We start from the raw sequence: 13,217 nt of genomic DNA on the forward strand, positions 1-13,217 counted from the left end.
TGTGTGTGTGTGTGTGTGCGTGTGTGTGTGCGTGTGTATGTGGTTGATGTAACCCTGTGTGTGCGTGTGCGTGAGTGCGCGCGCGCGCGCGTGTGTGTGTGTGTGTGTGTGTGCGTGCGTGCGTGTGTACCTGCTGTGCGTATCTCCTGGTCCATGTCCTCCATGGTGAATCCCAGCTTGTGGAGAATTCCGAGAGCCCTCATCTCTCTCTGGGCTCTCCACACACTGCAGCGGGGATGAGCATCACAGTGTGTGCTCCATATCTGGCACTGCACACACACACAGGGTTATATCAAACACACACACACACACACACAGAGGGTTATATCAAACACACACACAGGGTTATATCAAACACACACACACACACACACAGAGGGTTATATCAAACACACACACACACACACACAGAGGGTTATATCAAACACACACACAGGGTTATATCAAACACACACACACACAGAGGGTTATATCAAACACACACAGAGGGTTATATCAAACACACACACAGGGTTATATCAAACACACACACAGGGTTATATCAAACACACACACACACACACACAGAGGGTTATATCAAACACACACACACACACACAGAGGGTTATATCAAACACACACAAACACACACACACACACAGGGTTATATCAAACACACACACACACAGAGGGTTATATCAAACACACACACACACAGAGGGTTATATCAAACACACACACACACACACACACAAGGTTATATCAAACACACACACACACACACACACACACCTTCACCGTTTCCCATACGTTTCACACCTTCAGTGTTTCCCACGTTGACTAATCTGTGGTGGGGCGCCACGAACTCAAAACCGGTCGTCACACATTGATGTTCTATGTTGTACTATTTAAATTAAAGATAAAATCCTTTCATTGAGCTGCACTTTTTACGCACGCAGCCTTTCCCTGCCCCGCCCGCTCTCTCTCGTAACGAGCCCGCTGCTCCTCCTCTGCCCCTCCCTGCCCCGCCCGCTCTCTCTCGTAACGAGCCCGCTGCTCCTCCTCTGCCCCTCCCTGCCCCGCCCGCTCTCTCTCGTAACGAGCCCGCTGCTCCTCCTCTGCCCCTCCCTGCCGCGCCCGCTCTCTCTCGTAACGAGCCCGCTGCTCCTCCTCTGCCCCTCCCTGCTCCGCCCGCTCTCTCTCGTAACGAGCCCGCTGCTCCTCCTCTGCCCCTCCCTGCCCCGCCCGCTCTCTCTCGTAACGAGCCCGCTGCCCCTCCTCTGCATGTTGATTGGTGAAGGGTTGTTGTTGTTGTTGATGTTGATGTTGATGTTGTTGTTGTTGTTGTTGTTGTTGTTGCCACATAGAAGTGCATAGAACACAGTGGGCTAAATTGCTATTAAATCCGCTTAGCATCATGACCATGCTGTGCAAATTTGTTCAAAACAGCTGCAGTCAAGTTATGCAATCAAGCAGTATCGCAAAGCTAACGTTAGAATACTGTTTGGATGTTGAGTTTAGCATGCTTACTTACAGCCGCTTGTCAATTTCGTTACTCAGGGCTCATTTTATTGACTCTGACACTGAATGTTTGCAAAATCCCGATGTAAACGGAAAAGTGTTTTACAAGACTCAAAAGTGCTTGTCCCAAGGAGAAGTAAGCTTACAAACCGTTATTTGAACTAACTACATTATGAATTGCATCCACACATCAGCAGCCTTTCAACTGCGTTAGTGTTAAAATTGCAATGGTTCCCTCAAGAACGTCTTAAGGCGAGACACTACAGGTGAATAGGGTAAAATGTTTAACAAGCAGATATCACTATGAAACTTCCCTAGTTGATTACTTATATTAATATGAGAAAAAAATGGATTACGAGTTTTCTGTAATTTAATGTTTACATATGCAAATTAGCAATTATCTAATTAAATATGCGCTAATTTGCATACATTTTAAGGAACAAAAACTGAGCATTGGATACAGCCAGGTTCAAAATTATGTTTTCATTGTGTTCACATATTAGATGGGGAAAAATGTACAGAGGGATTTATGAATATCTACTTTTGTTATCCTGTAAATCAGAATATGCTGTCAATAGCCCTTAAAATTCGATTTTTGCCATGTTTTTAAGCATAAAATGTCATGTAAGTTAGTCTAGGAATAATATATCAACAAACCCCTCTGTAAAATTTGTCTACATATAGTTAGGCATAAGTCTAGAAAGTTTGGTGTATGTAAGTGCTTCTGAAGTGGAGTTTTCGTAACCTGGCCCTAGCCAGATGAATGTCGTTCCGCTTAGCTCCGCCTAGCTTCACTCACATCCATCTGGAACCTCTTCCATTGAGAGTGATTTCTCCAACCAACTTTATGGTTTAGCCAATCAGGACGCAGGGCGGGAGTTTCATAGATGTGACATAGCGTAGAAGCGACTGTGAGACTGTTATCAGCGTCACGGGTTGGCTTCGATGTGAGCGGTTGAAGTAGCACGTCAATAGATGACGGACAAGTGGCTTATTCAATCATATGCAAGCATTTTTTGATTAGGTCCAGCCTTCTGAAGCAACACTTCAATGGATCGGTTCCAGATGGATGAGTGGAGCTAGGCGGAGCGAAATTCATCTGGCTAGGCCAGGTTAGAGTTTTCGTGCTCAGAGTGGGAAAGGAAACTCATTTTGAGAAAACAGCCTTGAAAGTCAGCCAATGAGATTCCGTTCTCAGCCTAGACTCGTCTTTGAACTTTCGCGATTGGTTGCTGATACAAAGGAAATGTCCATATATGGATCACATAGCGTGATACAGGAAAAACCGAGCTTTCCAACGGTACTACACATGATATGTTTTGTATCACAGTCGCGGGGGTGCATGCAAGGTTGGACTTTTGCTGAATTTAGGATAAATATACAGGCGCGAGTAGACACAATATCATGAAATAAACACCTAAGGGCTCTTCCGTCCCGGCGCAATTGACTGTATACTCACGCGTTTGTCTTTCCTATTTTACAGTCAGCGCATATTGGAATTTTCCCTCCACAGGTACATGCCTGTAAATTAGGGAATTCGATTGCGCCCACGGGGGCGGTTCAGCGAAAAGACGGGGTGTGTTCCGGCGCAAACGTTCACTGTTGATATTTTGCAGTTTCAGAAAACAATTCCGCCACAGACCAGGGGCCTGTACTACGAAGGGAGCTTAACCAACCCAGATGTAACCCAAGGTTACTTTGTTAAACCGGGGTTGACAAAACCTGGTTATCTTTAGTGGTGTTAATCGGTACTACGACGCTGATTATGAAGTTGATTTGTTGAGCTGGGGTTAACCTCATTGGAGTTTGTGCGCGTTCACATAAAAGGGGCGGGTTGCAGCGCAAATCACCACTTTCAGTGATGACGCGTTCACCTTATTTTACGGATGAGGAATGCCAATTATTATGACAAATACGTCGGCAGTGAACAAAGCATGCTGGCAAGGCTGTTGGCAACGTATTGCAGATCCTAAATGCCTAAAAGTAAAGTTTTATTTCCACATGTTCTTCAAATACGGAGGATTAATAGCTTGCGGAATGTATTTAATGAGTTGAAATTCAATTGCTTATTTTGAGTTCATAGAAATGCCTACAGATGCAACACAATTTAGAAGTGGGCATATAGATTACAGTAATAAGGATAATTGAATGTTTAAGTAGCCCCATTGACTGATTTAGTGTATGCCTAATCCTGTGAACATTTCAGATGCAACACCATTGCCAAACGCACATGGCAGCAGGTGAAAACTAGAAAATGCAATTCCAGGGAATTACCATTGCATGTAAATGCAAAAAAGCTGCTGTGTATAACATTATATTACTTACAGTATGATTATTCAGATTACACAGTCTTACAGCATTCTTGAAAACCACTTACTTGGTTAGATGTTAGCTTAGAGTATATGACAGTCAGTAAAAATAAATGGTCAATTCAATATTGATCAACATTCTTTGTTTTAATACAGCAGAATGATACTCAGAATACACTAATGAACACTTACCAATGTAAGCTTGAAGTAAAAATCACAGTGTATATATATATATACAGAACTTGATAATGCCAATCATATTATCCTAAGACAGATCTATTTATCAGTGGTAACTCTGAACTGGCAGCAACAGCTAGAGGCCTCAGTTAATGGTATTAGGTCAAATTTGATGGTGATATATACACTGAAGAATAAAAGTCAGCCCTTCAGATGATCAGTTTTAGACAGAACTTAGGTTAGAATCTTATTTTTCACACAGCACAGCTCAGGTCTAAAAAGAGATCTAACAGCACAGCTATGTTTTACAGTTGTTATAGCACAGGTATGATTCAGAGGTATGAATGATTCACAACACAGTATGGTTAAACGGTATGTGCACAGATATGTTGAGATATGGTCACATGTTTGTAAGAATGTATGTTAGTAGGTATGTTGCTAGCAACATTGTCAGAGATTGGTTGACAGGTGTGCACACAGACAGGCACACACGTAAGGTCATACACGGTCATCACCACTGGTCTGGTCTGGAACCTAAAAGACAAAAGCAAACAAGTTTAACAGTTACCAAAACAATACAAGGAATGTCTGCAATTGTACAACTGTTCAATACAACTCATTTATTTAAGTGAAGTTGTTACATTACATTAGGCTGACATGTTTAACCTAACGACTAACATCGTAAACAGTTTAAGCTTTAAACAATTCTCTCAACAATTCTAGGACAATAAAAATAGGTAGAGTATAATCCAATTGTTGTACCATGAAGCTACTGGTAGTTAAGCTTAAATACTAGCCTATAGTATTAAATTGCAAACAAAGCAGAATTCTGTGTTTTATTGTTTTCAGTTTAAGGATAGTTGATAGCTAATCATATTTTTTTACATATAAAACGTTAACAGCTTAGAAAACTTTGCAGGCAATGAGTTTGTTGTTGCTGTTGATAATCATATGAGTAAGGACGGATCATTCTGATACTAAGTATCTTGATAACCAACTGCTATAACTTGAACAGCTTGCTAGGTCTGTCAGCCACATTTTTTCCTACAGATTACAATGTACTACAACTGGAAAGCTTGATTCTCGGGCCAGGCTACACTTTAATTTATAGACCAGAACAATGCAGAAATGAGTAGGCCAAGTAAACATTGTAGACTATGTTGACAACAAACATTATAGCTCAACTTATGTAGTGTGTTTTAACAAGACTTTAGTCGTATGGTCCATTTCCTAACAGTAGCCTATTCATGGCCTTCATAAGGTCCCTTTCCACAGGAGTATCTAGGTGCTTGATTGTATAGGTCTACACCTGTGGGCTACATAAGAATCAGGATGTGTACCGTTCACATAAAATGTGAACGGTAGAAGCTATAGCGTTATGACCATCAACAAGTAACGTTATTCATGCCATGAATGAAACCCATGATGGGTTTCATCAGGTCCCTTCACACAGTAGCCTAGGCTATAATCAAGCACCACGCAGTCTGCATTCATAATCTATTCTAGGTGCTTGATTCTATACATCTGTGGAAAGTGACCTGATAGAACCAGAGCCTATAGTAGGCCTATATGTAGGTTATCTGGTTTACGTTAACGTTCTAGTTAAAACGCTGCTGGTTAGTAGGCCTAGGCCTAATGAACAAATGTAACGATTGTCGTTAGCTATTGAAACCTAGGCCTACAGCTAATCGGTCACTGTAAAGTTGACGACATATTAACGTTAATTAACAGTGGGTTTCCGTACATAATACATATCAACGTAGCAAGGTGCTAACGTCAACTATTTCACTAACGTTAACGTTACCTAACGTTATAACGTTAGTTTAGTTATTTGTGACCCATCATTTCATACATATAACACTAACGTTACATAATGTTTGACAACATAAATTACTCAAATACCAAAAACCGGAACACTTACCTTGTCTGTAATTAGAGAAATGTGCCTCTGAAGGAGAGTTTTACGAGCATAAAGTGACCACGGCGCAGCAGGCGAAGACGTTCAGAAGATTCTCAGCTCCAGCGGTAGCTCGCGTTCACCTGTTAGATTCTAATTGCTTTCAGCTGGAGTTCACGTCATAATGCTTAAAGTTGCCGCCACAGCGGTCAATGTTAACTCAATGGGAATTTGTTGCTCTTTTATCGTAAATATCTCAAAAAGTATAAAGTTCACAAATGTAAAAATTACATTGTACAATTGTCCGTTACAAGACCTTTGTAGGAGTGTTTGAATGACGTCAAACGGTTCAGTGGTTTTAGTGTTATTAAACGTCAAACTTGGTCAGAAGAAGAATAAAAATAGACGATAATAATAAGAAGAACAGTGATAATAGTCCATTGCATTTACATGCAATGCAATGAAATACAAACACATTATTCAGAATAGTGGTTTATATAGTCATAGCTTGCATTAATATTTCTTAATTATGAAAACATGTAGGCCTATGCTTATAGCCTTCACTTGGCCTCTGTTTTACAGCTAACAAGAAAAAGGTGTCTTTGAACACTACTGTAAGGCACCAGAGTGTTTTACAGTAGCAGAGGAGTTGGCCATCGCAAATAATAGTGGAAGGCCGATTATGGAGGGGGTTGAGGGAGGATTCTGGTGCTGTGGAAATGTGTAGCCTTTATGTGCAGGGTACAGTAATATGACATTCAATTCAATACGTTTGTTAAAATAGTGATTTTAATTTATTAGGCCTACTATATGTCCGATTTATTCTTGCTCAGATGTTCAGCATACTGTAGGCCTATGTCCGATTTATTTTCGGACATACAGTAGGCTATTCTTGCTCAGATGTTCAGCATCACCGATGGAATACATGAATGTCCACGTACGGGCATTGCTATGAGACGTCTTCCTTGATCATCTGACAAAGATAACGAATTCCCTCGGCTGAAAATCTATATCTTCATAGAGAATATCGTCCGGGTAGGCTATATATATTTTCTGGCGGTCTCTAAAACCCCTCGCCCTGCGAAGAGAGTCTCCAATGTCGTATGGATCATCCAGGTACGCCGACATGTCTCGGGAGAAATTGTTAGTGGAGGGGTGGGACTTATAAAGGGTGTGGTTAACGGAAACCTCGGGTTAACCAAGAACATAACCTGCTCGTAGCAGGTTTGAGATGCAGCGTAAATTGCCATGGCAGCATACCTCGGTTAAAACCTATCCACCTTTCGTAGTACGGGTTAATCGGGAAGTTACGCCACACGTGATCAAGTTACTCTCGAAAGTTACCCATATAAGCCAGTAACCTCGCTTCGTAGTACAGGCCCCAGGAACTCCCTGTGGGGTGTACTACGAATATCGATTAGTGGGTTAGCGAGGTATGTTGCGCTCAAAGCCAGGCTATGCTGTGACACGAAAGTGAATCTGTTTTAGTGTCGCTATATCACCATGGTATCTTATGCTGTCAACCAAACCTGGTCGGGAAGAGGTTATGTGCTAAGTTATAGCTCAAATCGTGTAATCTACCGCACACTGACCAATCAATTGTCTTAAAAACGAAGTTCTCTCACATGTAGGATTCTGTCATATATCTTACAGGTGGAGCTCCGCCTCTACTAACATTTTGGGTCTCGAATGCGCTTTAATAGTGCTGTGTGTGCAAATATCCCACTATGGACGTGCATACCATACAACAACTGATGACAATTGATTTATTTGATGTTAAAGGTTAGACACAAAAAATCACTGCAGTGTAGATTAAGCTATCGCTCATGAATGCGGAAGTAATTGTTTTTAAATAGAGGCGGTCTTGTGCGCACAGATCTGAGCTGAAAGCCTAGTTTGACAAATATATCACATAACTGCAATCGTAGTATCACTTAACGTATACCCCTGAGTCAAGGCTTTGTCAATCCTCGATATGTCTACATAGCCTAGATATGTCTAACGTGCTTCGTAGTATACCCCACTGGTCTAAAGTCTGTGGCGAAAATGCAGATGCTATTTTAAGGGCGCATGCATGACCACAGGCCTGCATGAATGAATGCGTTGCACACCAATCTACAGACACCCCCGTGCACAGACGGAAACATTCAAAGCCTTGATAATATTTGTCCATTTCCCGGTTTTGTTCGTGCATTGGTGACCTAAATATTTAGTAGCCTATATAGTACAACATCTACATGCAATATCTTTACAACAACGCCTAATTACGACCTATTAATCTGGACAACTTTACAGCCCTATAAAGGCTAAAGTTACTTTTAGTTTTGTTCCAATTTACCGTTGTGTAAAGCACCATCATTTTGCCTACCTTGTTGTAGCCCATCTGAAATAACTCCAAGCTTTGCTATGTTCCCTCCATCCTTTCGTTATTTTCAAAAAACGTTTTATATCCATCATGGCCTTGAAGTCTTGAGTTAGTGAATTAGCTTAAATCAGCTTTTCATGTGCTGTTAACCAGCAACAGATAGTACAAGAAAGCAGCAAGTATGGTTACAATTTCTGTACAATTTCTGTAGTTGCTGCATCCATTCATTGTTATTCTCTCTCCTGCTCAAATAAATGTTGTGCGTGAATTAAGTTGATGATAACGTGTTTACAAACTCTGCTTTACAGAAAATATTGTAAATAGCCTACTGTCACGCAGTTAATGGGATACTGTGCAGAGTTGAAAGTTAGGTCAACTTAAACGAAGCCCTTGCTTGGCCGCCTGTGCTGCGCAACGCACACTTAGCTCCTCTCATCTATACAATGTTCCCATTTCTGTAAACCATACATAATTTCAAAGAAAAATATTACCACTCGAGGGAAATCAGTGTGGTGTCCATGTGAAAAAATAGGCATAAATCTAGCGTAGCCTACACATTTTCACGAATCACTGATGTGTTGATGACATAAATTAGGAAATGTTAGAGGACTTAAGGAGACGTGATGTTGAACTGCATGCCGATGCCATTTAACCCAAATGCCCCAGCGGCAGCACGGGAGAGAAGAGATTAACTGACAGAAGATATGCATTGTCTATAGAGAAGTAATGTTAGATTACATTGTACATTGCAAATATATCACCATGCATTCATAACCTCGTGATTCAGTGAGAGTGATCCCAAAACATCGGAAAGTATGTCTTTGTGACAATTCTGTATTACATTTTGTCAAGAGGAAAAATCAATAGCTAACTGTTCCCAACTGAACAGTGATTATAGCGCTGTGAACGCTCCTGGCTGCGCCTGGCAAATACGCCACCATAATAGCAATCAGCTATGGAACAAGCGTGCCTGTTGTTAAAGGGAATGTGAGATGACTCTCTGATTGGTTTATTGCACGTTACGCCCAAACCACACACATGATTAATGTAGCTACTTCAGACAACCCCATTTTAGATTTGCGTCGGGCGCAACAGTCAAATATCCCGCCGGTAAAATAGCATCAGCGCCCGAGATCCGCCCACAAAGTGAATTGCGTTTTGCGCAAAGACACTTCCGTTTTAGACCATTAAAATAGGGCCCTAAATGTGTAAATCGGACTTCTTTGTTGTAGTAGTGTGATAGAATACATGCTAAGGTAACATACTAGCTCAAAATCTCGAAATTGACCGGTGCATGAAAAAACGATGTTTTCACCTGCCGTGTCTCGCCTTAAAGTGACAGGCATTCAATTAGACCTATACACTACTGAACTTTATTGAATGCTACCTCTGACTAAGAATGCATTACTTTGCACTTGTATAGTCTTTTATTTTGGAATTTTAAGAGCAATAAACATATATTGCAATGTTAAGGAATTCATGTTTTTTGATTCAGATATATAAATCAACATGTATAAATTGCTATTAGTCAATTAATGGGGAGATAATTGATAATCGAATCGAAATCGAATCGGACTGAAAAAATTAATCGTTAGATTAATCGATGCATCGAAAAAATAATCGCTAGATTAATTGTTTAAAAAATAATCGTTCATCCCAGCCCTAGTCCCTGGCTGCAGCAGAGCAAGTGTCACATGATCACTAGTCAGTCCACATTGTCACACGCACGCCTAATGTTTATTTTGTGCAGCGAGAGGTAGGCTACTTGGGATTTTGTGCGGCTACTTCTGTTTAAGTAGCATTGATGAGTCACGTTTTTTCCTACATGGTATTATATGGAGAGAGAAAACATTAGCCTTTGAGTATTTTAATAGTCAGTTGTAAACAAAGAACTCTTTCTCATGTAGTCCTAACCCTTTTGTAAATGGACTGAAGTTCGCTCTAATATCGATTATGCTAACAGTTAGCATCTCTATGGGATTTCTCATATACATTAGCCATAAGCTAACGCATTAGTTTCTATTCTGTAACTTGGAATTAGGGCTGGGCGATATAAACGGTATAAGCGGTATGCGATAAAAATTTGGCCAACGATAGAGATTTTTGTTATACCGGCATATTGCGATAGGTCATTATGTCATCAAATTGCAACACGCTTGGCCTGCCGGGACCGGCAGCAACCACGAGGAGGCCACAGGTGTGGAAAAATGGCAGCGAGCGGTGAAGGTATTGTAACGATTTGATAGCGACACAGACAGTTGTCCAATCAAAAGGTTTATTAGCTGAGAACGAGAGCAGGGACACAGACCCAGAACACAATACACACGGAGCAGGTCAAGTAGGCTACACACACACGCTACACATACAGGGGTGGACGCAGCCCCCCACACAAAAAGGATCACACACGAGGGAGAACTAAAAGGGAAACATGTCACGATAAAGATGCTAACTTTAGACTTATAACTTAGGAGAAATACAGACATAAACCCCCAAACAGGGTAGGAATTTCACGGCGGCCACGTCGTTGCCTCTTGCGTTGGCCGTGAGGCCCCTTTGAAAATCAGAGGTTTACAGGCCATGGCGGCCTTGGTGCCCCCTTCTTTCAATATTCTGCTTTGCGTCCTACTACTAGCGATTTTTATTTAGCCTGTGTGGCCTGTCAAAATAATCTTAGCATTCACAGCGCAAATTCATTGAGTATTTTACGCAGTGGAGAAAGTGACAGCGCAAGAAAGAAAGTGAGTCAAAATTCCATTCATCTCAGTTGAACTACTCGCGAAGTAGCCTATTCATCACACAGACATCACAAGTATCACACGAAAGAGCTTTTTCTCAGCTTTTAAACGATGTTACCCGATAATTGCTTAGTGGAACGGTTCGCGAGAAAAGTAAATAATATAATTCAATTTAATCATACATTCTACTGAAGGTTTTGCGTCCCATGATCTCCCAACCCATTCATCTCGGTGGAATACTTCACGAACCCTTCTTTTAACACACGACAAACCTCATATCAAAATAAACAGCAGACCTTACCGAACACAAAGGTGTAAATCAGTCCCCTGTACAGTTAGCCGTTCCAGAGTAATCCAGTTTTGAATTTGCAGTAAATTTCGACATGCATGGATGTCTCCAAATTTGGGCTTTAAGTTTTACAATGTGTTTAAATTGTTCCACATGATTTCATAACGGGCCAAATACAAAATAAATGTTACAAATATTGCCTAGATATTGGTAAATCAGAGGACAGCTGACTGAGTTTGTGAAAGTAGCCTTAGCCTAATGATCACAAAATGCTAAGCATGCATCTAGGCTATTTGAGTTTCTTAAAGCTGAGCTGTGGTTAAATTGTTCAATACATGATTTTATTACAGGCCAAATATAAAAGAAATGTTATATATAGCCTAGATATCTGTAAATATTAGATGATCAGATGATTTACAGTTCTATGTAATATGTCATGTTTCATGTTTTTGTAATGTTTCATACAGTGATGCCGGTCTACTGCAGTGAATAGGCTAAATAAAACTTTGATTATTTTTATAGCCAATACATTTTTAAATAAGTAACAATCTTGACTATTTTATGCAAGAACCTGCTAGACCTATATTGAAATTCACACACCAAATTATACCGCAATATATACCGCAAAAATTCATATTGCGGTATAATTTGGGACACAGACGGTAAGTCTGTGTCCCAAATTATACCGCAATATGAATTTTAGGCCATATCGCCCACCCCTACTTGGAATGTTAGCCTACATGATTTTTCTTAAGCAAACCTCGAAGGAAATGACTGAGATGTACTCTGTCGGTCTGCTTAGTTTTACAGTGAATCCTAAATAAAGGTTTTTGAAGGGAACTTCAGCTTCAGACTTTTACTTGGGAAACTGTTAGGCCTATTCATCTTCTCTAATGTAGCTGGCTAGACCATGTCATTGCCACACACACAAGTGGGGGCAGAATTGGAAATTTGTCAGAGTGACAATGCATTGGTTGATTTGGTTAAAAAGTCACAGGTTAGGTTATTTGTTATTATTGTATTGATGCTATTCATAAATAATGAGCTGTAAAGTAACTCAGACTTTTACAAATTTATTTTAAAGGATATCGACTAATTATCGTTATCGTCAAAATCACAAATTATTTTTTGTCCATATCGCCCACCCCTAACACACACACAGGGTTATATCAAAAACACACATACACACAGGGTTATATCAAACACACACGCACGCACACACACAGGGTTGCATCAACCACACACACACACACACACACACACACTACAACAAGGATGCGCATGTAAATGTAACTCAGGTTTCTAGGCAGTAACTAACCCTAGGCAGTTTACTGGCATATACAAGAAATTTGGTCTTTATCCCAACCGTGAATTAGTGAAACACACCCAGCACACAGTGAACACACAGGGAGGTGAAACACACACTAATCCCGGCGCAGTGAGCTGCCTGCATCAACAGCGGCGCTCGGGGAGCAGTGAGGGGTTAGGTGCCTTGCTCAAGGGCACTTCAGCCGTGCCTACTGGTCGGGGATCAAACCGGCAACCCTCCGGTTACAAGTCTGAAGCCCTAACCAGTAGGCCAGTGTGTGTGTGTGTGTGTGTGTGTGTGTGTGTGTGTGTGTGTGTGTGTGTGTGTGTGTCTTACCTCAGACGCCAGTGTATCACACACATAACAGAAGCACTGTTCACAGTAGGACTCGTTCCCCAACGTCTCCCTATCACACACACACACACACACACACACATTAATAAACCAATTTGATCTTTGTGTGTGTGTGCGTGCATGCGTGTGTGTGTGCGTGCATGCGTGCGTGTGTGTGTGTGGAGATTGTCATTTATGTCACTATCAGAGTGTGCGCTTTATTTCAAAGGGTCAAAAGTTAGACCATCTAAAAATATCAATGTTTAGATTTTACAAAACTAACTAGGTTTTCGGAGCCTCGTT

The 13,217-nt window shown here is 41.0% G+C and overlaps 1 protein-coding gene across 1 annotated transcript in view; it reads right to left on the reverse strand.

The window, feature by feature from the left end:
• LOC143123176 (uncharacterized) overlaps positions 1-12,973 on the reverse strand; it is a 48,399-nt gene extending 35,426 nt beyond the window's left edge. The window contains exons 1-2 of the mRNA XM_076284372.1: positions 12,918-12,973; positions 131-269 (exon numbers count right to left, since the gene is read on the reverse strand). Of these exons, the coding sequence (XP_076140487.1) occupies positions 131-203 (73 nt within the window). The 5' untranslated portion in view covers positions 204-269; positions 12,918-12,973. The remainder of the gene's footprint in view (positions 1-130; positions 270-12,917) is intronic.
• Positions 12,974-13,217: the final 244 nt, after the last annotated feature.

Source organism: Alosa pseudoharengus, unplaced genomic scaffold (assembly GCF_046254945.1).
Source record: "Alosa pseudoharengus isolate Yale_2024_CS ecotype anadromous, Long Island Sound unplaced genomic scaffold, YU_APseudo_1.1 YU_APseudo_1.1_scf_1, whole genome shotgun sequence".
NCBI lineage: Eukaryota > Metazoa > Chordata > Actinopteri > Clupeiformes > Clupeidae > Alosa > Alosa pseudoharengus.